Here is a 27304-nt window from a genome sequence, read left to right as displayed (position 1 = left end):
TGGTTGTACTAGTCTACATTCCCACCAACAGTGTAAGAGGGTTCCTTTTTCCCCGCATCCTCGCCAACACCTGTTGTTGGTGGTGTTGCTGATGATGGCTATTCTAACAGGGGTGAGGTGGAACCTTAGCGTGGTTTTAATTTGCATTTCCTTTATTGCTAGAGATGGTGAGCATTTTTTCATGTGTTTTCTGGCCATTTGAATTTCTTCTTTTGAGAAAGTTCTGTTTAGTTCACGTGCCCATTTCTTTATTGGTTCATTAGTTTTGGGAGAATTTAGTTTTTTAAGTTCCCTGTATATTCTGGTTATCAGTCCTTTGTCTGATGTATAATTGGCAAATATTTTCTCCCACTCTGTGGGTGTTCTCTTCAGTTTAGAGACCATTTCTTTTGATGAACAGAAGCTTTTTAGTTTTATGAGGTCCCATTTATCTATGCTATCTCTTAGTTGCTGTGCTGCTGGGGTTTCATTGAGAAAGTTCTTACCTATACCTACTAACTCCAGAGTATTTCCTACTCTTTCTTGTATCAACTTAAGAGTTTGGGGTCTGATATTAAGATCCTTGATCCATTTTGAGTTAATCTTGGTATAGGGTGATATACATGGATCTAGTTTCAGTTTTTTGCAGACTGCTAACCAGTTTTCCCAGCAGTTTTTGTTGAAGAGGCTGCTATTTCTCCATCATATATTTTTAGCTCCTTTATCAAAGATAAGTTGCTCATAGTTGTGTGGCTTCATATCTGGATCCTCTATTCTGTTCCACTGGTCTTCATGTCTGTTTTTGTGCCAGTACCATGCTGTTTTTATTGTTATTGCTTTGTAATATAGTTTGAAGTCAGGTATTGTGATACCTCCTGCATTGTTCTTTTGACTGAGTATTGCCTTGGCTATTCGTGGCCTCTTGTGTTTCCATATAAATTTCACAGTAGATTTTTCAATCTCTTTAATGAATGTCATTGGAATTTTGATGGGAATTGCATTAAACATGTAGATTACTTTGGGGAGTATAGACATTTTTACTATGTTGATTCTACCAATCCATGAGCATGGGAGATCTCTCCACTTTCTGTAGTCTTCCTCAATCTCTTTCTTCAGAAGTGTATAGTTTTCCTTGTAGAGGTCTTTCACATCTTTTGTTAGGTTTACACCTAGGTATTTGATTTTTTTTGAGGCTATTGTAAATGGAATTGTTTTCATACATTCTTTTTCCGTTTGCTCATTGTTAGTGTATAGAAATGCTAATGATTTTTCTATGTTGATTTTATATCCTGCTACTTTGCTATAGCTATTGATGATGTCTAGAAGCTTCTGAGTAGAGTTTTTTGGGTCTTTAAGGTATAGGATCATGTCGTCTGCAAATAGGGATATTTTGACAGTTTCTTTACCTATTTGTATTCCTTTTATTCCTTCTTCTTGCCTAATTGCTCTGGCTAGGAATTCCAGTACTATGTTGAATAGGAGTGGAGATAGTGGGCATCCTTGTCTAGTTCCTGATTTTAGAGGGAATGGTTTTAATTTTTCTCCGTTAAGTATAATGCTGGCTGTAGGTTTGTCATATATAGCTTTTATAATGTTGAGGAACTTTCCTTCTATTCCTAGTTTTCTTAGAGCTTTTATCATGAAATGATGTTGGATCTTATCAAAGACTTTTTCTGCATCTATTGAGATGATCAAGTGGTTTTTGTCTTTGCTTCTGTTAATGTGGTTTATTACGTTTATTGATTTTCGTATGTTGAACCACCCCTGCATCCCTGGGATGAAGCCTACCTGGTCGTGGTGAATAATCTTTTTGATGTGTTGCTGAATTCGATTTGCCATTATTTTGTTGAGGATTTTTGCATCAATGTTCATTAAGGAGATTGGCCTATAGTTCTCCTTTTTGGAGGTGTCTTTGCCTGGTTTTGGGATAAGTGTAATAGTGGCTTCATAAAATGTGTTTGGCAGTTTTCCTTCCCTTTCTATTTCATGGAACAGTTTAAGGAGGGTTGGTATCAGTTCTTCTTTAAAGGTCTGATAGAATTCAGCAGAGAATCCATCAGGTCCTGGACTTTTCTTTTTGGGGAGACTCTTGATTGCTGCTTCAATTTCATTTTGTGTTATAGGTCTATTCAGGTGATTAATTTCCTCTTGGTTCAGTTTTGGATGATCATATGTATCTAGAAATCTGTCCATTTCTTTGAGATTTTCAAATTTATTTGAATATAGGTTCTCAAAGTAGTCTCTGATGATTTCCTGGACTTCCATGGTGTTTGTTGTTATCTCCCCTTTTGCATTCCTGATTCTACTAATTTGGGTTTTTTCTCTCCTCATTTTAGTCAGGTTTGCCAGGGGTCTATCGATCTTGTTTATTTTTTCAAAGAACCAACTTTTTGTTTCATTAATTCTTTGTATGGTTTTTTTGGTTTCTATTTCGTTGATTTCAGCTCTTATTTTTATTATTTCTCTCCTTCTATTTGTTTTGGAATTTGCTTGTTCTTGTTTTTCTAGGAGTTTGAGATGTATCATTAGGTCATTGATTTGGGATCTTTCAATCTTTTTAATATATGCACTCATGGCTATAAACTTTCCTCTCAAGACTGCCTTAGCTGTGTCCCATAGGTTCCGGTAGGTTGTGTTTTCATTTTCATTGACTTCTAGGAACTTTTTAATTTCCTCTTTTATTACATCGATGATCCATTCTTCATTAAGTAATGAGTTATTTAGTTTCCAGCTGTTTGCATGTTTTTTGTCTTTACTTTTGTTGTTGAGTTCTACTTTTACTGCATTGTGGTCAGATAGTATGCATGGTATTATTTCTATTTTCTTGTATTTGCTGAGGTTTGCTTTGTGCCCTAGGATATGATCTATTTTGGAGAAGGTTCCATGGGCTGCTGAGAAGAATGTATATTGTGTAGAGGTTGGATGAAATGTTCTGTAGACATCTACTAGGTCCACTTGATCTATTGCATATTTTAGATCTTGGATTTCTTTATTGAGTTTTTGTTTGGATGACCTATCTATTGATGATAATGGAGTGTTAAAGTCTCCCACAACCACTGTGTTGGAGTTAATATATGCTTTTAGGTCTTTCAGGGTATGTTTGATGAAATTGGGTGCGTTGACATTGGGTGCGTACAGATTGATGATTATTATTTCCTTTTGGTCTATTTCCCCTTTTATTAGTATGGCATGTCCTTCTTTATCTCGTTTGATCAATGTAGGTTTGAAGTCTACTTTGTCAGAGATAAGTATTGCTACTCCTGCTTGTTTTCGGGGGCCATTGGCTTGGTAAATCTTCTTCCAGCCTTTCATTCTAAGCATATGCTTATTTCTGTCGGTGAGATGAGTCTCCTGTAAGCAACAAATTGTTGGATCTTCTTTTTTAATCCATTTTGTCAAACGGTGTCTTTTGATGGATGAATTAAGTCCATTAACATTAAGCGTTAGTACTGATAGGTATGTGGTGATTCCTGCCATTTAGTTATCTTAGTTGTTTGAAGGTTTGATTGTGTGTACCTAACTTGATGTTACTCTCTACTGTCTTGCTTTTTCTTATCCTGTGGTTTGGTGCTGCCTGCCTTTTCATGGTTAAGTTGGGTGTCACTTTCTGTGTGCAGGATCCCTTGCAGAATCTTTTGTAATGGTGGCTTTGTGGTCACATATTGTTTTAGTTTCTGCTTATCATGGAAGACTTTTATTGCTCCATCTATTTTGAATGATAGCTTTGCTGGGTAGAGTATCCTGGGGTTGAAGTTATTTTCATTCAGTGCCCGGAAGATCTCACCCCACGCTCTTCTTGCTTTTAATGTTTCTGTTGAGAAGTCTGCTGTGATTTTGATGGGTTTACCTTTGTATGTTACTTGTTTTTTCTCTCTTGCAGCCTTCAATATTCTTTCCTTAGTTTCTGAACTTGTTGTTTTAATGATGATATGTCGTGGAGTAGTTCTATTTTGATCTGGTCTGTTTGGTGTCCTGGAGGCCACTTGCATCTGTATGGGAATATCTTTCTCTAGATTTGGGAAATTTTCCGTTATTATTTTGTTGAATATATTACGCATTCCCTTCGCTTGCACCTCTTCTCCTTCTTCGATGCCCATGATTCTCAAGTTTGGTGTTTTGATGGAGTCAGTGAGTTCTTGCATTTTCTTTTCACAGGTCTTGAGTTGTTTAATTAATAGTTCTTCAGTTTTTCCTTTAATTACCATTTCATCTTCAAGTTCTGAGATTCTGTCTTCTGTTTGTTCTATTCTGCTGGATTGGCCTTCCGTTTTGTTTTGCAGTTCTGTTTCGTTCTTTTTTCTGAGGTTTTCCATATCCTGGCTGTTTTCTTCTTTATTGTTGTCTATTTTTGTCCTGAGTTCATTTATCCATTTATTCATTGTGTTCTCTCTTTCACTTTGGTGTTTATACAGTGCTTCTATGGTTTCCTTTATTTCTTCTTTTGCTTTTTCAAATTCTCTATTTTTGTTGTCTTGGAATTTCTTGAGTGTCTCCTGTACATTTTGGTTGACCCTATCCAGTATCATCTCTATAAAATTCTCATTGAGTACTTGTAGTATGTCTTCTTTTAAATTATTCTTGTAGGCTTCATTGGGTCCTTTGGCATAGTTTATCTTCATTTTGTTGGAGTCTGGCTCTGAGTTTCTGTTCTCTTCATTCCCCTCTGGTTCCTGTACTAATTTTTTGCTGTGGGGAAACTGGTTTCCTTGTTTTTTCTGTCTTCCTGTCATTGTCCTTGGTGTTGTTACTGTCCCTGTACTGTGTGTAATTAAGTATTTTCTAGCTTGTAATAATAACAATGGTAATATTGAGAATGGAAGAGTGAGCTGAGATGGAAAGCAAGAAGTTAAAGAAAGGGGGAAAACAAATATACAGACAAGAGGGAGAAAGCAGAACAAGGTATCAGACAAGAGAGTTTCAAAGGTATAAACAGGGAGTGTTAGTGTACTAATTGACAGTAAGCTGAACAGACAATAGAGTGACAGAGAGAGGATTGAAAATCAAAGATAAAAAAAATAAAAAATAAGTATATGAAAGTAATATCTATTTATAAAAATGAATTAAAATAAAATGGAAAATAGAAAATTAAAAAAAAAAAAAAAAACCCAAAAAACCAAAAAACTTCCAAGTTTATATGCAATGCAATTTCAGTCTTAATAATTTGGATGTCCATCTCAATCTCCAGTCCTGGAGTTGGTGCCTCAGATGTTCTGTAGTTGTCTCATCAAAGGGGATGCATAAAGTAGAACAAAACTACACTCACATACACACAGAAGAAAGAAAAAAAAAAAAAAAAAGCCCCACCAAGTGTCCCCAGTTCAAATGCAATACAGTTTCAGTAAGTTTTTCGGCTTGCAGGTGTAATTCGGTTGTTCTCTCATCAAAGGTAGGGAGAAAAAGAAAAAAAAGCGTCTGGAGGCAGTTCTGAGAGTGGTATCTGCAACTGTGGCTTGCCTGCCTGCTGCTCTCAGCCTGTAGCTGGCGGCGTTATTTATGCAGATCTCTGGGGTGAGCTAGCACTCACCTGGTCCCACAGGCTTTGTTTGCTCGGAGTTCTCCTGTGGGGTGGGGGGCCTCTGCCACAGGCTTTCCCCTTTCCAAGCACTGGGAAAGGCGACACTGCCCCGCGTTGTCAGGCCTGCGTGTTTATTTACAGTTCACGTGGGAAGTGGGTCTTCCCTCCTCTCACAAGCATCCCCGCTCCTGGTTGCTGGCGCGCCCCGCTCCCGCCAGAGCCTCTCCGGCCCGCCCGGCTCGTTTATTTACAGTCCCGGGAAGGATTCCCTTCCCCCAATCTTCAGCGCTCAGGGCGCCCCACCCTCTTTCCAGCGTGTCTTAACTGTTCTTATTGCTTAGTACTCAGTTTCTCTTTTTTTTCCCGGGTGGAGGTCAGTCTGTCCAGGGGGCTATGCTGCTCTGGCCCAGGCTTGTCTGTGGGGGAACCGCGGTACCGCGAAGCTCACCTGGTCCGCGTCTTCCCAAGCCGTATGGGCGCCGGCCACTGGCGGCCCCGGGGGCCTCCTCGGTTCTCCGTTTAACGTGAAGTGGAGATTCTCTGCGCCGGCTGAATATCCTCAGGGACCACCTTCCTTCCACCCCCTACTCCAACAAATATATACACCAGGCTTCAAAAGAGCTGTTTTCCACAGGCAATGGCTCCAGCAGAGGTTACTGAGGTGGAGAGACAGTAGAAAATCCACAAATCCCTGAAAAGACTCGCTTCATCTTTAACAACACTGAGCACAGCAGTAGGCAGCAGCAGGAGCTGCAAAGGCTGTGTCCCTTACTGCTAGTGGGAGGGAGCTGCCTTCATGGGTAGCGTGACATCTGTGAACGGCTATGCATCAGTCACAGTGACAGCTTTTCCTGCTGGGGTTTTATCCATGGCCTCATCAGTAGGAGCTAGAGGATGGCATCAAAGTTGCCCTGAACTTATCCTGAAATATTTCAATTTTGGATATTTAAATGATGAATGTATTAAATCAACCATTCCTTAGAGTGTGTTCAGTTCTCCTCAGTCCCAGTGAAAAGGTACAGTGAAATGATTAAAAGATTTTTATTAAATACATGTTGTCAAGGCAGAGGCGAGGAGGCTTAATCTGCTGTACTCTCCATCAGATCTACTCCCCAGAAGTACTAATTGTATAATGCAGAAGTATGCCTTCTATATAAATACGGCTTCATAATAAAACCATTAGCCCACACCCAACTAACTCTATGGCTGGCCCTCATCCTTCTATAGATACTCAGGAGCTGCCAGGGCTTCTGCTTTTTAAAAAATTGAACACAATGAGCCAACCAGCAATTGCTGTGGGGTTCTAAGTGGTGGGTGGCGGTTGAGAATGATGTCTGCCTGTCAAAATCACAGTCAACTTTGGCCTCTCACAGCATAGATTAGGCACTGGGAAGTAGCCATACTCACACCACACCCATAGCTCACCCTGAATCTCCTTCATCTTTGTATTGCTGCTCCCACCACCCTGACCATGATCCATGCCTCTTAGTTGAGTTCAGTCCCAGCACCAGTCTTAGTTTACGAGTAACACTCAATAACTCCTTGTTGACTGACTAATTGATTCTGTTACTATGGGAACCACCAGATTCTAGTGTAACTGTGGGACTCCTTCCTGACTTTATGCTTGACAAAATGCTGACTCTCTGGGCTTGCTTCTCCATCTGGGTCAGGAGGAACAACTGAAAACACAAGCACCAAGAGAACAGTTGGATGATAATAAACCTCAGTGAAAAAAGCAAACAGGAAGCAGCCCACATAGAGACAATCAGGAATGGAGGCTTTATGTTCAAGCTAGACCTGGGTTCAAAGCTCTGTTTCTCCATTTATTAGGCTCAATTAGGCTAATACACCTTTACGCTGTTTGGAGAAATGAATGACATAATGCAAACAAGATAGAAAACTCCCAACACCTGTGGGAACCTTGGCCAGATGAGGAGGGACTCAGGCCATCCCATATTTTTAAGACTCCTGGGTAGAAAATGAATAACAAACAATATTACATAAATTGGGGAAGAGCTTAAATGAATATATTTAGTGAATTATCACTTTTAATACAAAAATACAGTGCAGGTTGTATGAATCTATGAAATGCAACTCCTTTGTACTATTAATAAAACTTAAAAAAAAATTTAAATGACGGCAGCATAGTGCCAGATACTAAGGAGATAGAAATAACCCAAGTAAGTGTACACAGCTTATTCTCAAGCCAGAAAGACACACATGAAAGGAATATTTGTAATAAAATGCATTGAATATCACACTAGAGCTAAGAGTTAATTCTCGGTGTTTCCCTTAAAAGACTTCTTGATTATTGAGTGCTCACTTAGTCTGGAGAATAAGTCTTCTCCCAAGGGAAAAAATACAATGCAAGTTGATTATAGGAATTCTAGAAAATATCAAATCAAGGGTCCTCATGGACTCTGTTCAGAAATTAGGCACAGTGCATATGATAATATTCTCTTTTCAGGGAATCTTTTTGATTTTATTTATAACTTTTCCCAATATGACATGAGTAGTCTAAATTTGTTATCCTTTGTGAATCAGTTTCATAGGTGAACCTGTGAAAAGTTCCCTGGACAGAGAGTAAGTATTCAATGAACACTGCTTTGAATATCATCATAATGTCTTCAGTAAAGCTGAAAACTGCATGTACTGCAAACAGAATTATGCTGTGTACTGCACAATGATCGAGGCACCTTCAGGCAGCACCAGCTGTTGACTAGCATCAGTGTGACTAATGTTCTCACTTCACGACTCAGTTCAAGTAGCAGCAACTCTTTGAACAGGACCAAGATACCTACTTAAAGTAATGTCCTGTATGTTCCCAGTGCAGTTTGTATAATAACCATCCCAATGTTGACCAAATATTTCCTGCTCTAGCTTTGCTGCCTCAGAATTAAACTTTTCAGTGTTCCCTTGGAATTAGATCAGGTCATGTGACTGATGGATCCAAGTGATTTAAATGGTATATGCTTTAGGAGTTAATTCTACCAAAGTAGCCAGCAATGATTGCTTACATCAGCTTGGGCCCTGGGGTCAGAACATAAGTGGAGGCAAAGGACATGTATCACTAATTTGTCAATGAAAGAAATGGAAAGGTGGACTTGGTTGTTACTACAGCATTAACTGACTTATCCTGCTTGATACTTTCTGTTTTCACTAGTGTAATGATTTTGTTTATGTTTGTCTTCCCTATCTTAAGGGCAGGGACTATGTTGTTCATTTCTTCTTCTGGAGCACCCATCAAAGTGCCCTAATGCACTCAAATACATAAAATGGGTCCTTATTAATAGTCATTGACTGAATGAGTAAACCTTAAGTGTGGTCAGATATTGCTACATTCATTAATAGCTTGACAACATTGGAATATTTATGCCTTTATTGGCATATATTCTATTTCTTTCTCTCTTCTCATGGCTCTTTGGCCAAAGAAGTCATCCACCACCAGTGTAGATTATTCCCACATCTCCCAATTGTTTTGAACATCAGTTCTTTCCTACACACACACACACACACACACACACACACACACACACACACACACACATTCATTTCTTCATTAAATATTGTCTGAATTTATTATGTGCTAGGTACTATGTTGTAGGATAGGAATGTGAAGATGAATAAAACCTCTCTGTGTATCTTTCTTTCTGTCTGCTTCTGTTTCTTTCACTCTCTTTTGATGATACAGCAAGATAGTGGCTATCTACAAACCAGAAAGTGGGCCCTCAACAGATACTGGACACTGGCTCTCCTAATATCTTGATTTTGGACTTCCCAGCATCCAGAGCACTAAGAAATAAATGTATGTTGTTTAAGCCATTCAGTCTATGGTGTTTTTGTTATACCTCCTGGACTAAGATGGGTAAAAATGACAAAAGAGATGTGAAAATGCATCATATAACAAAAAACATTTATACCAAAACTAGGAGTCTAAATTCTCTTTTTTATGAACAGGAAGCTTCAAGTTTTAAAGTACTTCTTTAGTCTAATCTTTTTATTTTTCCAACAAAGAAACTGAAGACATGCTGGGCCAGGGAAACAGGCTGGGTCATCTAGATACTTGAGGAACATGAGGGTATGACCTGGTCCAAGAAACACAAGCAGATAGAGCTAGATGTTAGCTGAGCTTGTCAGTCTGACCCTCCACATTCCCTTCTCAGAGAGAGCAGAGGGTTTCTGTGGAAATTAAACAAGAATTCTGATAGCTGAGTAAGCATAGGGCCACATCTATTAAGAACATATCTCTAATGAAACACTTCTGGGGTCTGACATTGTTCTCCCAGTGTGTGAATCTGCTAATGAGAGCACTGACTGTCATAGCTCCAAAATGTACATAAGTGTCATAATGCCAGTTGCTAGAATGGGGTGAGAGTTAGGACTGAACATGCCATGACCCTCCTCCATTTGAGGAAGACAGAATGACCCAGTGAATATGAGTTTGGGCCTTGGCCTACACAGATATGGATTAAAATTCTAGTTCAGTTGCTTAATAAGTATGTACTGAATTTCCTTATCTGTAAAATGGGGATAAGGAGATAGAATTGTTGAGAAGATTCACTGAATGCTCTGCATAAAATAGAGGCTAGCCCATGAAATCCACATGAATAGCAGATGTTTTTGTTCCCACCATCAGATAACATATAGAAAGTTCTCAGGTCACAGAGTTCTTAATATTATTCTTTTCAATATCAGTATTATATACAGAGTAGGACATTCTTATGAAACCAACTTTGGGATGTCATCAATATGGCAGTGTTTTTATTGCCTCCTAACAACAGAAACTTCAATTTGACAACTACCCACAAAGAAGAGTACTTCTGCATGCATTTGGGAGTCCAGTGGAGAAGTTCTAGCACAACATTAGAACAAAAACTCTGAGAATAGCTACATTACACTAAGAAGAATATTTTCATTTGACCCACATCACCTCTGTTCCAAGGCAGTACATCTTGGTGCCAAGAGAGCCTTTGGTCTGCTATTTCTCGCATGGTGGAAAGTAGGAGCACAGTGAGTGCTTAGCACCCCCAGCCATACAGGATGCTGCACAAGAGTCTTGCTTCTTTCTCACCTAACCCATATTACTGAGGTGTTTGGTAAAGCTAAAGGGTTGGGAAATCCTGGGAATAAGGAAGAGAGGCTGTGGATCCTAATAATTTTCATACTCCATCAAAAAGCCTGCTAATGAGGTGATTGGGGCAATTCATCTATGGACTCCTCCCCCTGAAACAGATGACCCATAGGTACTCTAAGTGCTCTACACTCTTCATCTCCCCACCCCAGCCCAGTTCCTCAACTGTAACTCTATGGATGGTGAATACATGTCAACTCTGCAGGATTGGAATAAAGCATGCAAACTCTAGTATTTCAGAGCATTGCCCTGGGGAAAAAACAACAGGAGGTTCTCAATGCTTAAGCTGGCTTTGTGGGATCAAAAGAGACATAAAAACATAAGAATTCCCTCCCAGGAGGCAACAAGAAATGTAGATCAGGCTCATCCATTACAAAAGTTTCAGAAAGCCTCAGAATACTTAGCTAGACTAATTTGTGTAGGTGTTTCTCTACTGAGATCAATTGGTGAAGACTGGAGGAGGTGACTCTCCAGTAAGGAAAGACTTCTAAGAAAATGAAAGAAATCAAGAAAACATGGCACTACCAAAGGAATACAATAAACCCTCAAAGAAATGGATATCTATGAATTTTATGACTAAGAATTCAAAGTAATTGGTTTTATTTGCTTTATTATACCTTATTTTCAAAGTTTCAAATATTTCCACTTTTTTTCACCAAAAAAAAATCCATATTCTTCATTCAATTCTTATCAACTTTATTCAAAACCTTCTGAGCTGCTGTCACTTTAGTGTTTTTTTTTTTTAGTCTTCAAATCTTTAGTATGAAACTTAGTATAATTTTCTTTTGCATCTATAGATTTATCTGCTAACTTTAGTTTCTTTGATGAAGGGTTTGGCAATTAAATAGAAGGTTCTGGGAGCTTTAAATATTTATATAAGCCATCACTTAATTCTTTGGGGATGTAATCAGAGATCACACCATAAACAGAATGAAAAATCTGTTCTGGAAACCTGATCACCAAAGAAAAACACAGATGATTGGACCTGAGCACTGACACTGACATTATTGGCTTTTAATTGCTGTGATAGGTTGATTATCCTTTTCTTCCCAACTACTTTGATAACTTCTCTTGGCCATACATGTAATATTTTTCATGGCCTTTTCCTTTTCCTTTTCCTCCTGTTGTGTGGTGAAGTAACTTCATGAGTTCAGGAACAAGTTCATCAAAATGTAGTATGGAAAAACACCATTTCATGCAATTTGGTCTAGGGGCTGAAACTTGCCCTGTTTGACAGTCTTTATGAGGTAGCAGAGGGTCCATGGGTGTGGCAAAGTAAGACCTCCTGATTGAACTGATTGATGTATAAGCCAAGAATGCTATTTTTCTTTCAAAACTTTTATTTCAAACAGCTTCTGTAGGCAGATATTGAACAAGTAAATGACTCCTTCCCCTGTAAGGTAAATCTGAGCATAGATTAACCAGCCTTACAAATGTATCTTCCTTATTCCTTCCTGAAATGGGAAGTGGTCTGAGTCTGAATACCTCACAGCAGCTCAATAAAAAATATGAATTAAATGTCACCAAAAGGGTTATCATGAGGTTAGATGTCTTTGCATTTTCTCATGAATAAATTCCTTTAGAGTTCTGTTAGTCTGTTGGATAATGTGAGTTCTCCATATTCCAGAAGTTTTCTAAAACTGAGTACATACTGTCTCTACCAAATATCTTAAAATGTTTGTATAGTCTTTATTTTCTTCATTAAGGGCACAACTTTACCACAGCTATGGTTCTCACTCAACTAAGGGTTAACTGGAAGCAGGAACACATATTGCCAAGTATGGGCAAGGTCCCTATAGTCCATGTTTATGGTCATGCCACTGGGCACACATCAGTGCTGCAGGCCTGGAAGTCACAGGCCTTGGCCCTCAAAACAATTGTTTTAAGTTAGCTCAGCAAACTACAAGAGAAAACAGCTAGGCAATGCAATTATATGAGGAAAACAATACACAAGCACAACTGAAAGTTCAACAAAGAGATAAAAATAATTTTAAAAAATCCTGGAGATGAAGAATGCAAGGTATAAAATGAAAAAAATGGAACATATAACATAAACAGTAGACTTGATCAATCAGAAGAAACCATGTAGCCAGAGAAGAGGGGGGAAAAAGAGTGAAAAAGATTAAAGAAAGCCTACTGGAATTATGGTACATAGTCAAAAGTTAACATTCATATTGTAGACGTCTCAAAGGGAGAAGAGAGAGAGTGGGTGCATAAAGTCTATTTAAAGAAATAAATTTAGGAAGAGACATGAACATCCAGGTACAGAAAACTCAAAAGGTCTGAATGGGTTCAAGAGAAAGAAGACTTCACAGAGGTATTATAACTGAACAGTCATAAATCAAAGAAAAGAGAGCATTTTGATAGCAGTAAGATGAAAGAGCCTTGTCACAAATAAAGGAATCTCTATAAGAGATTCAGCAAACTTCTCAGCAGAAGAAATCTTACAAGTCAGGAGTGAGTAGGATGACACATTCACAGTGCTGAAAGAATAAAAGTGACAACCAAGAATGCTTGATCTGATAAAGGTGTCCTTCAGAAATTAAAGAGAAATAAAAACTTTCCTAGACAATCAAGAACTGATGGAATCCATCACCATTAACTTGCCTAACCCAAAATGCTAAAAGAAATTCAAGCTGAAATGAAAGGGTATTAATTAGTAACCTAAAAACATTTGAAAGTCTAAAATTCACTGGTAAAGATAACCATATAGGTGAATTCAGAATTCTGTTGTAATATAATGGTGGTGGGTTAAAAGACAAAAGTATTAAAATTAATAATAATAATAATAGTAATAATAAATAGCTCACAATAGCCATAATGATATGCATAGGATGCAGCAAATGTAGTTCTAAGGCAGAGTTTGTAAATGCCTACATAAAGCAAAAAAATCTCAAATAAACAACTTAACTTTATACTTCAAGGAACTATAAAAAGCAGAACAGAGTCCAAAGTTAATAAACAGAAGGAAACAACAGTACAGAGCAAAAATAAATGAGAGAAAAAAATAGAAAGATTGACAAAACTGAGTTAGTTTTTTTAAATGATAAACAAAATTGATGAATATTTTGTTTGATTAACCAAGAAAAAAAAGACTGAAACTCAGAAATGAAAGAGGATACATTACAGCTGATATTACAAAAATAAAAGAATCATGAGACTATGAAGAGTTTTATGCCAACAAGTTATTTGACCTAGAAAAAAATAACTAAATTCCCCAAAACACACTATCTCCCAAGTCTGAATCATGAAGAAGGGGACAATCTGCACGGAACAATAATGAGTAAGGAGATTGAATAAGTAATAAATATTTGAAAAAATAAAGCTCAGGACCTGATGGCCTCCCTACAAAATGTTTAAATAAGAAATATACCAATCCTTCTCAAACTCTTACAAAAAAGTTGAAGAGGAAGAAACACTTCAGATTTCATTTTACAAGTCCAGCATCACCCTGATTCTAAAACCAGATGAAGACACTACAAGAAAACAATAGGCCATTATCCCTGTTGATCATAAATGCAAGAATATTTGACACAACATTAGCGAATCAAACTCAACAGCACATTGAAGGGATCATACACCACATTTGAGTGGGAATTTTCCTAAATATTGAAGGAAGACTTAACATATATGAATCAATAAAAGTGATAAATCACATTACTAGAATGAATGAATGAAACTGTATGAGATATATCAATAGATGAAGAAACAGAATGTAGCAACACTTAACTATCTTTCATGATTAAAACTCTTAACAAATTAGGTCTAGAAGGAATGTACCTTAACACAACAAAGATTATAGATGAAAATCTCATGGCTAACATCATTTCAATGATGAAAAGTTGCAAGATTTTCTTCAAAGATTAGGAACATAATGAGCATTTCTATTATCACTACTTCTGTTGATCATAGTGCTGGAAGTCCCAGCCAAAGCAATTAGGTAAGACAGAGAAATGAAGGCATCCAAATCAGAAAGGAAGAAGTAAAATTTTCTCTATTTGCAGATGACATGATCTCTTATTTAGAAAACACTAAAGGTTCTACAAAAAACTGTTACTGAATGAATTCAGTAAAGCTACAGGTCACAAGACTCAAAATGCAAAAATCAGTTACATTTCTATACACTAGCAGAAAACAACCTGAAAAATAATTAAGAAAACAACCCCATTTACAGTAGAATCAAAAAGAATAAAGTACTTTAGGAATAAGTTTATCCAAAGAAGTGAAAGACCTTCTTACATTGAAAACTGTAAAACATTGATGATAGAAGTTGAAGGTGACACAAATAAGTAGAATTTTTTTCTGTGTTCATGGTTTGGAAGAATTAAATAATGTTAATACAGAATATTCTTACTACCCAATATGATATTTAGATCCAATATAATCTTTATAAAAATTTCAATGATATTTTTCACAGAAGTAGAACACATAATCCTAAAATTTATATGTGACCATAAAAGTCCCAGAATAGCTAAAGCAATCTCAGGAAGAGGAACAATGCAGTAGTCATTATATTATAGCAAAATATGCTGTAAATTTATAGGAATCAATACAACATGGTACTGACATAAAACACATGGACCAAAGGAACAAACAAGAGAGCATATAAGTAAACTCATGCAATTATGGTCAACTGATTTTTGACAAAGGTGCCAGGAACACACAATGGGGAATGGATAGCCTCTTCAATAAATGGTTTTGGGAAAATTTAATATTTGCACAAAGAAGAATATAATATCACATGGTATGCAAAAATCAACTCAAAAAGGTATTAAAGAACTAAAACTGCAAAAATACTAGGGAAAACATTCCATGTTATTTGTCTGGGCATTGGTGGTTTTGGATACAACCTCAAAAGCACAGGCACAAAAGCAAAACTAGATGAATGGGATTGTAGAAGACTATAAGGTTTCTACAGAATAAAGGAGACAATCAACATGCTGAAGAGACAATATGTGGAATGAGAGAAAATATTTGCAAACCATACATCTGATGAGGGATTAATATCCAAAATATATAAGGAACTCAACCCAATAAAAAGAAAACAAATGATCTAATTTTAAAAATGGGGAAAAGACCTAAACATATTTTTCAAAAGAAGACATACAGAATGCAAACAGGTACATGAAAAAAATGTTCAAGATAAATAATCATCAGGGAAATGCAAATCTAAACCACAATGAGCTATCACTTCACAGTTGTCAGAATAGCTATTATCATAAATATTTTAAAAATCCATTGGCAAGAATGCGGGCAAAAGGAATTCTTGTGCAATGCTGGTAGAACTATCAAATTATCCAGCAATACCATTACTGGTGATACATACATACACAAACACACACACACATGATTTCATTTTCTTGTGTGTGTGTGTGTGTGTGTGTGTGAGAGTTATCTGTATGCTAATGTTAATTGTAGCATATTTACAATATTTAAGATATGGAAGTAAAGTAAATGTCCACTGACTGATGAATGGATAAAGAAACTATGCCTACAATACCAGCTATTTGAAAGGCAGAGATTGGAAGGATCCCAGTCCATGTAAAAGGTTAGTGATATCCCTTCTCAATCAATAAGCCAGGTTTGGTGGTATGCACCTGTGGTCTCAGCTACATAGGAGGCTGTAGGTAGGAGGCCAGCTCTGGGCAAAAATGCAAGATCCTATCTAAAGAAATAACTGAAGGAGAAAGGGATGAGGGCATGATTTCAAACCCCAGTATCATCCAAAAAAAAAAAAAAAAAAAAGGAAAGAGGAAGAAGAAGAAAGAAGAAAGAAGAAGCTCCCGGTGCTGTCCATTGTCTCAGAGAGTCTGAAACAAAACATCATATTTGTAACTGCAGAGAGAGACGGACGACATGGAAAGGAATGGGAGTGGAACCCTAAATAGTGGCCAGAGACCAGGCATAGAAGAAAAGGTACAAGCTAAAGGCATAGAAAACATACTCAATAAAATAAGTAGACTTTCAGGACACACAACAAGAAAGACTCACCAAGGTATATTATAATTCAAACATTAAATATACAGAACAAGGAAAGAATACTGAAAGCTGTCAGAGAGAAGCAATAAATCACAAAGCCACTAGATTAACAGCATATTTCTCAGCAGAAACTCTAAAAGCAAGAAGGGCATTAGAAAAGAAACTCGCAACCTACATTACTCTGCCCAGCAAAACTATCTTTCATAATTTCAAAAGAAATAAAATCTGTCCATGATGAACAAAAACTAAAGAAATTCATGACCCTAGACCAGCACTGCAGAAGATACTTAGGGAAATTCTACACACAGATGAGGAAGATAATTGCAATCAGGAAAATATGGGAAAAAGAATCTCAACAGACAAGTAGATAAATGAGGATTAGGAAAGAATCAACTGTTAGAAAACAATAAAATAACAGGAATTACTACAAGTCTTTCAAGAATAACTATGAATGTTAATGGTCACAATTCTCCAATCATAAGATTCAGAAGGTGAGTTGGTTTAAAAAACGAGACCAAACCATTTGTTGCCTATATGAAACACACCTAATTGGCAAACATGAACACAGGCTTAAAGTCAAAGAATGGGAAAAGATATCCCAAGCAAATGGAGTCTGAAAACAAGCAGTAGTAGCTATACCCATGTCTGACAAAGCAGACCTCAAACAAAAATTAGAAGAGACAAAGAGGGAACTTCATACTGATAAAGGGAACAATCCATCAAGAGGAGATAAGTGTAAACATATGTGCACAAAATGTTTCATAAAACAAATACGGCTACATAAAAAAGTGCAGATAGACCCAAAGAAAATATTAGTGGGCATATCAATATCCCACTCTCACTAATAGAGAGGCCATCCAGACAAAATATCAACACAAACTTTAGATTAAAAGACACTATAGATTAAATGTACTTAACTGAGTTCTACAAAATTTTCCACCCAATAGCTACAGAGTATATGTTCTCAGCAGCCTATGAACTTTTTCCAAAATAGGTGATATTTTTGGATATAAAGCAAGTATAAGCAAATATAAGAAAATTTAAATGACCTCCTGTGTTTTATCAGACCACAGTACAATAAAAGTAGAAATCAACAGCAAAGGAAACTATAGAAAATATTGAAGCACATGGAGACTGGACAATACACTGCTCAGTAATCGGTGGGTAAACAAAGAAATAAAAAATTACTATAATCAGCTGAAAATGAAACTTAAACTTACCAGAACCCATGGGACACACAACTCAGGCAGCGCTAAGAGGAAGGCTTATAGCTGTGACTGTCTATATTAAAAAAATCAGGAAGTTGTCAAATAATACACCTTTAGGTCTTACAAAAGGAAGAACAAGCCAAACCCAAAATTAGTAGGCAGAAAGAAATAATAAAAATCCAGGTAGAAATTAATGAAGTGGAGACTAGAAAAACAGTACATGGAACCAATTGAACAGAGTTCTTTGAAAAGATAAACAAGATTGATAAACTCTGAGCCAAACTATTAGAAAGAAAGAGGGAGAAGACCCAAATTAATAAAATTAGAGATTAAAAGAGGCTATCACAACAAATATCAATGAAACTCCTAGGATTATTAGGGAATATTTTGAAAACTTGTATTCTAAGAAACTAGAAATTCTAGAAGAAATGAATAAATTTCTAGATGCATATAACCCCTCTGAATTGATCCATGAGGCTATGAACTACTTAAATAGATCAATAATGAGCAATGAGATTGAAGCAGCCACTAGTCCTCCTCAAAGACGAGCCCAGCTGGAACAAAGACTCAAAGAACTGTGTGATCATGAGGACACCATAATCTATGAATGATGTACTGAAACCAGAAACCCAAGATGATGGTAACTAAGAGTAGAGCCAATGCCTTAAGTTATGTATTTATACATACTTCCATATAGAAAAGAGCCTAACTGTAAAGGGAGAATTATTAAGCAAGTATTAGGAGGCAATTGCTTTGGAATGAGTTCCTACACTAGGACCCAACAGACCAGAACAAACAAAATGGAGTAACTCATGTCAAATGCCCCATAATCAAACTAAAACTTTAAGGAAGTAAATAGATCCCTAGAAAGATGATATTCTAGTCAACATAAAGAAAGTCTCTGTTTTTAACAGTTACAAAAAAGTAATCTACTTAACCAGTTAGTTTTTTCTATTGTTCTGTTTCTTTGTTTCCAAATTATGAAGCCCATTGTTTTGCTATTGCTCAATGAGAGCTCTCATTCTGTTTTATACACTGGAGGCTTCCCTGATCCATGAATTTCCAGTAAAAGTCATTTAGATGTATAACTTTTTTTAAAAGCCCAGAAACAGATGGATTTATTGTGAAATTCTAACTGACCTTTAAAGAACTAACACCAAACACTTTTCCAATTATTCCATAAAATAGAAAGGGAAGGCCTGTATTCTTAGCTACTTGGGAGGCTGAGATCATTAGGCTCACAGTTTGAGACCAGCCTGGCAAATAGTTGGTGAGACTCCATCTCCAAAATAACCAGAGCAAAATGGACTGGTGGTTTGGTTCAAGCAGTAGAGCATCTGCTTTGTAAGTGTGAAGCCCTGAGTTCAAACCCCAGTCCCAGAATAAAAAAAAAGAAAAGAAAAGAAAGGGAAGAAGTGCTACCAAACTCATATGATGCCCTGATACCCAAACCAAATAAGGACACAACGAAAAAAGAAAATTATAGACTAATTTCCTTGATAAACATAGATGAAAAAATTCTTAATAAAATCTTTGCAAACCAAATTCAACAACACATTAAAAAGATCATACACCATAATTAAATTTGTTTCATTCCAGGGATGCAAGGATGGTTCAATAATATAGATACATAAACATAATTCAGGACATAAGCAGAATCAAGAACAAAAATCACATGATGATCTCAATAGATGCAGAAAGGGCCTTTAACAAAATTCAACATCCCTTCATGATAAAAGTCCTGAATAAACTAGGAATAAAAGGAAGTACCTCACCTATAGGCAATATTGTGGTGAATCATTCCTTTTGTAGCAGGGAGGGTTGGAGACCAGGCATGAACCCTGGACTGGGAAATAATGGAGCTTGCACAGCCTCCCCATAGTAGGAGCTTGCAGAGCTCCCCTACTCTCATTCTTCCCAGCACCTAGTGTCTTGACCTTTGTCCTCACATCTCCTTGAAGAAAGCAACATGCTTTGTCTACATACCAGCCCCCTGATGCAAAACTAGATAAAGTGCCAGAACTGTTAGGAGATTCCCTGATGCCAGATAAGGTGTCCTGCATGCCTTGAAGATTCCAGAACTGATGTGTTGTAATTAAGCTTCATTAGCCTTAGGAAAATTAGCCCACCAAACCTCATTCCTTTCACCTTGCATCAAGAATTGTTGAAGCTTGATTTTTACCTGAGTCTTTTCCTTGTACTGACCTATAAAATAAACACTCTGGCTCAGGTAGGCACTCACGTTCCCCACCAGAAACATGCAGCCCTCCTGTCCCCAGCTTTTCTGTTTTATGTCTGTATGTCTGTGTGTGTCTTATTTCTCATTCCCCACCACTCTTAGTCAGGTTCACACAGCATACCCACACAGGGCACGAGCTGGGAGAAGGGCCAAAAAATAGATAAATAAACAAGTAAGTCTGTGTTCTGATACTGTAGCAGGGAAGGGGGTGTGGGGGAGATGGCATAGCAGGTAGATAAAACTTAAAGAATCTAAATTTGAAGAAGGTCACATAGCACTGGGGGTGAAATAGCCAGTAGAGTTGCATGCAACCATATATGTGTTAAACCTTGCTTTTTGCTTCTGTAACCTGCTTGCAAGGGTGTATAAGGTGAGACCCCTTTGTTCTCAGGGCTCAGCCTTTGGATGTGAATCTGCTGAGCTGCTGCCAGCACACTAATAAATATCACTTCCTGAAAAGCCTTAGTGTCCTGTGTCTCTTTTGAGATTCCCGTAACGTTTATGGAGGCTCATGTGGGACTCAGAGATGGTATTTTCACCTCATTGTTACGAGGACTCCGCATCCCCAGCTTATTAGGAGAGCATCCCACAAGGCACCAAAGAATCTGTTGATCCCATAGAGGGACTCGCCTCCCCCAGTGCTCCAGAGAGCAAGTCTAGGTTGTACAAAGGAACCTGGAGAAAGCTCAGAAACCAATTGGGAGCCCCACCCATCAGACTGGTAAGAACTTGGGTTCAAATAATAGGCCTGCCTTTAGGAGGCAGAAGGAGAGCCTGATTACCTCCCAGCAGACACCCTGGTAATCCTATCTGGGGGTGAAACCATGTCTCTCAGGTTTAGGGAGTGGGGAGAAAGTATGTGAGACACCTCCAGAAATTAGGGAGGTTGAACACCTGCCAGGTTTTCTTGCCAGCAAGATAGACCAGGATGGGAAACAACACAAGTAAAAAGAAAACACTTTGGGTTAAATGCAAAAAACCTCCAGTACTGGGGAGGTTGAGCTTTTCCTGGGAAATAGCCACAACCAAGGTTAAGGGATGGGTAACAAAAATTCAGTTCCAAAGACAGAGACTCACAAGAGAACAGATGCATCATCCACCATTCCACCTGATAGCTCTGTGGGTATAGTTTTTTTTTTTTGAAAGTGCACTCTAATTTTGAGTGTGTGTGTGTGTCACTTTGTTTAAAGCATTGGGCAAAATTTAATTTGCTCCTGGAATTCCAGCTCATTTTATGTGAGCTTAAGGTGACAATTTTTTCTGGCATGCTTAACTTATAAAACTGTGTGTGTGTGTGTGTGTGTGTGTGTGTGTGTGTGTGTAAGCATCTTCAAAATAGTTCTTAAACTGCTATTATACGGTTAATGTGATATTCAAGGTAACAAAAAAACCAAGCTGTTTGTTTTAAAGATCTCTGTTATAAACTGCTTAAGCTTTTTACGTATGAATATGAAAACATTGTGAGGATGGTTTTTATTATAGAGTCAATGTAAAAAAAATTGTTACTCTGCTCTACTGCTACTTTTAAGAAAACCAGTTTTCAAACTTATTTCAATCAGGTCTCACTAGGATGCTGGCATTCAGGGGTTAACACTCTGGCTCAGACCAGAGGAGAAAAAAAAAAAAGAAAGAAAGAAAGAAAAGGGGGCACATCCTGCAGCAGGAATCTTAAAATTTGGGTAGTTAAAAAAAATGACCTTAGCCTGTTTCATTCTGTCTTAAATAAAATCTGGGATTTAATTCTCTCTTATAATACATGGTTCTACTAACAAATGGGCTTTCTATAAATTGTTTTCATACAAAAAATAATTTTTAGGTTGCCTTATTTCTGTTTTTTTCATGCAAATATAAGGCTCTATGTTAAAAGGTTTTATGAGTTATTTTCAACAAGTAAGAAATATATATATATATAAGGTATTAAGGATATGGTTTTTAAAAATGAAAGGTTAAAATACTTTTAAATAAATTAAAAAAAAAAAAAAGGATAGAGACAAGCTCCCCTAGCAGATACAGGATAAGTTGTCATAAAGGTACCTAGTAAGTTGTCATAAAAAGATGGAGCTTATAAATGCTTATGTAAGTAATTGAGTTGATTAAAATCCAGTTACATTAAAGGTTTTGTAAGGTCAAAATTTAATGTACTGATGTTAAACTAAAACCTAATTTTCAAAGCTCATAACAACAAGGCTATCTTTAAAATATTATATTGTACTTAATAACATTTACAAAAAAACTATCTTAAAAATGGTTTTTGTTTTGTCAACATAACTGTCAGGTATTTTTGGTGCTACAGGTTAATCCAAAAATTTATCAAGACAACAAGAGTTTATGAAAACACAGAGAAGCAAGAGGCAGCTGAGCACAGGTAGTGCTGCTGCACTGATATGAGGGTTGAGATGGATTTACTTATGTAAAGCCGAAGTGCACCATCCAGATAGGATAAATAAAAAAAACTCAAAAAGGAGCACTACATTGAAAGTCAAGACCTCCAGTTTTTATTGGAGTCAACAGAGTGGAGATGTTAGTCCTACTTCTTCCACATGTCAGGCAGAGGGAATTTTTGGCCTGGGATGGCCAGATTGGGCCTGATATTTAGGAGGCTCTATTGACTACAGGTTGGTGGGATCCTGCTGAATGTCGTGAGACATCTGTTAATGTCAACAATCTGGGATGTGATCCCTTATCAACATCTGAGCCATGATTCTTGGCCATTAGGTTTCCCAGCACCACACTTAGTCCCCACAAAAATTTACCTATGTTCTCTGGTGATTTTTGTCAGGATTTTGACTATTAAGGTAACTGAATCATAACTAAATAAAAGTTCATTTAAGAATTGGTTTATGCAAAATTTTCTAGATGACCTCATGGTTAAACAACTGTTGTCTTGGCCAATTCTAATACAGTTGGTACCCTATATGTGTCTGTGTCTGGGCTATTTGGGGTCACTGACACTGTTCCCTCTGAACTGGTAAAAAAAATCTAAGGTTTTACTTCAAGAACAACAACTAAACTAATATGTATATATAACCTCTATAAAGCTATGATGCTGTTGCTGGTATACTAAATATATTTATATTTTTTCAAGTATATTAAGCCTTCTAAAATACAAAATTTAGATTAATACAGTAATAAAAAAGTTAATGGTACCGATATACTGTTCTGTTAGTTGCTAAAGTGTCCATCAGAATTTCAGCCATTGCCCAAAGTTTTTGTCATTACAGTTCTGATCCTTCTGGGGCATTTACATCAAGTCCATAAAAAAAAAAAGACTCTAATTAGTACTTATGTGTCAAGCAGGTTAGATTTTTAGATATCTGCTTTTGTTGCATTTTGTTTTGTATTGTTCTTGTCTAGAAGCCCACTGCCTAAGGGTGGCAGAGCAAAATGGGAAAAATCAGTTTCAACACCTCTTGCTGACAGGCTAGAGCTGGGCTCACTGACATTTAACCACAAAGGCATAAACAGAAGCTTGCAGCTAGTGACAGGAAAATCACACTAGCTAAGACTGAGCAACAGAAATAAGGACTCCCTTGTTTCCCTTTGTCTTGCCCTGGTAGAGACAGGCTTGTACCCAAATTAGGAATATAAAAGCTGTCCTCCAATGAACATACATTGACCCCCTGCATTGACATACTCAAAACCTGCTAATGTTTAAAAGTAATAGTCCTATTGTGTTTGGGACTCAGACCTTAAGAGTTATCCCTCTGAGCCATGGCACTGCCAATAGAGTGCTGTTTCCAGATCTTGGTGTCATGGCCCCTTTGTTCCCAGTACATAGGGACCACTTCTTCTAAGCCTCTTTCTTGCTTAAATTTGGCCAAAATGATCTAGTTGGCATTAACTCCCACCTGATCTGCTCGCTACTGCCCCCCCCCCAGCCCCCTGACATGGGACCAAAACCAAACAAACAAAAATCTAGGAAAGAGCAAATCCTCATGATGAGGGAAAACCATGACCAATTGAGAAAGAGCTTCAATCTATGGCCATACCACCCTGAACACACCCAATCTCACCTGCTCTTGGAAGCTAAGTGAGGTCAGCCTGGTTAGTACTTGGAAGGGAAAAAGATCTTCAGAGGAGACTGCTCAAAGAGAAGCAGTTTGGAGACAAGGTGGGGGACGGAATGTCATCAAAGTTCAAATGGAATCACTGGTGCCAGACCTCTCAAAGTAACCAGGCTGAGAGGATTGAGGAATGGTTCTTAATACATGTGTAGCTATCTGGCATTAAATCCCTTCCAGGCACAAACTCATATTTTTTAAACAGGGTCTTCTACTTAAATAGAGACAAAATGACTATTTTTACTGGCTCTAAACATGATACTTAAAGATGATGTTTTTAACTTCTTTAAACCATGCACTTTTTTAAACATACGTACTGATAATATATTGTTGCCACAGTAATTCTACTCAGCAAAAAAAAGATACTGTCTGGGTAAAAGAATAAAATGTCCAACCATTAAAACCCCATTAAAGTGGCCCTTTTGTTGTTATCTTGTCTATCCCTACTACAGTTAAAGTAGCAAAAAATGCTCTCTGGATCCACCACAGCTGAGTAAAGCCAGCCTCTCCTGAGTGGGAGTGCTTCCCTGACCCAGCCTCACCATCCAAGATCATCCTCTGGAATGCCTGCACCCTTCCTCGGCAGGACTCCACTTCCCAAGAGACAACAGGAGACCATGAACAATGGGACGACAGATCTGCTCCAGTCACTCCAGAAGCTGAGTAGTGTACACGTGGCAGAAGCTCAAACATAGGACACACACACCCCGGCTCTCCTCTACATACTTGGACTCTTACCTTTTGGGGTGGCCCTTGCAAATTTCCCCCATGTACTAAATGGTATAATGAGCCATTATTGGGACCTCCACACAACCATACTTTGTGTCATGCACCCACCAACAAGTCAGATGTTACATCAGCTCATATACTTCCAGGTTTGTGAAGTTGCCGGTAAGCAATACTAAAAGTCCCAGAGTTAAAAAAAAAAAAAATACAGGTTACATTTGTTATGAAAAGTAGGGCAATGGGGTCTTGTCTTAGGAGCATGTTTGATGTTACCTTGCCTGGTTCCCTTGGTATTGTGGTCTATCGAGATCATTATGGAGAAAAAAACAGCTGCCCATGTAATGATGCTATGAAAATACAAACCCATAAATCAAGATGATGCTCTTTGACTCTAGGTGGGTCCAAGCATCAAAGGGGGAATAATGTAGCAGGGAGGAGGGCCAAAAAAAGAGAAATAAGCAAGTCTGTGTTACGATAATGTAGCAGGGCAGGGGGTTGGGGGAGATGGCATAGCAGGGAGATGAAACTTAAAGAATCTGAACATGAAGAAGGTCACATAGCACTGGGGTGAAGTAGCCAATAGAGTTGCATGCAACCATAAATGGGTTAAACCTTGCTTTTTGCTTCTAAAACCTGCTTGCAAGGCTGTATAAGGTGAGACCCCTTTGTTCTCGGGGCTCAGCCTTTGTATGTGAATCGCTGAGCTGCTGCTGACATGCAAATAAATATTGCTTCCTGAAAAGCCTTTGTGACCCATGTCTCTGTTCAAGATTCACATAACACTTTAAAGTCAAGAATGAGACAAGGATGTCCACTGTCTCTACTCTTATTAAATATAGTGCATTAAATTCCTAACCAGAGCAATCAGACCCCATCAAAAGTCTCTTAGACATGATAAACACTTGGTAAAATCAAGATATAATATTTAGTAACTTTTCTATATACCAGTAATGAACAGACTGAAAAGAAAATCAGGAAGACAATTTAATTCACAATGGCCTCAAAAAATACCTAGGAATAAACCTAACTAAGGACGTGAAAGATCTCTACAATGAAAATCGTAAACCATTGAAGAAAGGAATTGAACATACTAGAAGATGTAAGGACCTCCCATGTTCAAGAGTTGGCAGAATATGTATTGTGAAAATGACTAAACATGTTACTGGCACAAAAAAATAGACACATAAACCAATGGAATTGAACAAAACACCCAGAAATAATCCCACAAAACTATAGGCATCTGAATCTTTATAAGGAACCAAAAACATGTTGGAGAAAAGAAAAAAGAAAGCCTCATCAACAAATGGTTTGGGAAAATTTAATATACACATGTAGAAGACTGAAACTAGATCCCCATCTTTCACTTTGTACAAAAATCAGTTCAAAACAGATAATGATCATAGTGTGAAACTTGAATCTTTGAACCTATTATGGGAAAACAGTTAAAGATATAAGCACAGGCAATAGTTTTATGAATAAAACTCCACTGCTCAGGAAATAGAAGTAAGAATTAATTAATGTGATTGCAGCAAATTAAAAATCTGCACATCAAAAGAAACAGAGACAATCACAGAATGGTAGAAAATCTTTGTAATTTATTCATTGGAAAAAATATTGATATCCAGAATATATAAAGAGCTCAAAAACTTAAACACCAAAATAACAAATAACAAATAGGCAAACGCATTGGACAGTTCTCAAAAGAAGTAGAAATGACCAATAAATATATGAAGAAATGGTCAATGTTTTTAGCCATACAGGAAACACAAATCAAAATGGCACTGAGATTTCATGACACTCCAGTCAGAATTACTATTATCAAGAAAACAAACAACAACAAATGCTGGCAGGGATGCTTGGAAAAAGGAACCCTCATCCACTGTTCATGGTAATGTAAAGTAGTGCAACTGCTATGGAAGTCAGCATGGAGATTCTTCAAGAAACTAAAAATAGAATCCATGAATTCTGCATTTCTTGTGCTTTCTAGAGACAGCTTAAACCTTGGTTTTTAAATAGTCCTCAAGGCATTTGGTGCTGATATGGGGGCACTGTCCATCTCTCAATTCTTTTCTCCCTCATAAACTGTGGTGGGCTTTACTTTGCATAGCGAACTCTGATGTTACTCTTGAGAGCTGTGACCTTGAAGGACAGACTTCAGGAGGTCCCAAAAGGTGACAAGTGGTCAAGGAGACACCTCTCCTTCCCAGGAAATGCCTGTCTACACCTGAGAGACATCTCTGCCCTCAGGTAATACTCAAAAAGGCTATAAAACCCAATCCCCAACCCGACCCACGGGACCACCGGTGTCTGGGTCTCCCTCTATGATCCACCATGCAGTCTTTCTCTTTTATTCTCTACAAATAAAATCTTTCTGACCTCTGCTGCTGGAGTCCGCCTGTGCTTTCATTCTCAGAATGGACTCAAGAACCCTAAGCACCAGAAATTCCTGCACGTGTCATCTGTGTA

At 37.6% G+C, this 27304-nt stretch overlaps 1 protein-coding gene and 1 pseudogene across 1 annotated transcript in view; one reads left to right on the top strand and one right to left on the bottom strand.

Moving 5' to 3' along the window:
- Positions 1-25580, top strand: part of LOC109678255 (pannexin-1-like) — a 115854-nt gene extending 90274 nt beyond the window's left edge. Inside the window, exon 3 of the mRNA XM_074083234.1 lies at positions 24565-25580. Within this exon, the coding sequence (XP_073939335.1) occupies positions 24565-24573 (9 nt within the window). The 3' untranslated portion in view covers positions 24574-25580. The remainder of the gene's footprint in view (positions 1-24564) is intronic.
- On the bottom strand, positions 11352-17834 carry LOC109678915 (ribonuclease H2 subunit B pseudogene; annotated as a pseudogene).
- Positions 25581-27304: the final 1724 nt, after the last annotated feature.

Source organism: Castor canadensis, chromosome 1 (genome assembly GCF_047511655.1).
Source record: "Castor canadensis chromosome 1, mCasCan1.hap1v2, whole genome shotgun sequence".
NCBI lineage: Eukaryota > Metazoa > Chordata > Mammalia > Rodentia > Castoridae > Castor > Castor canadensis.
This window is presented reverse-complemented; position numbering and strand designations above follow the sequence as displayed.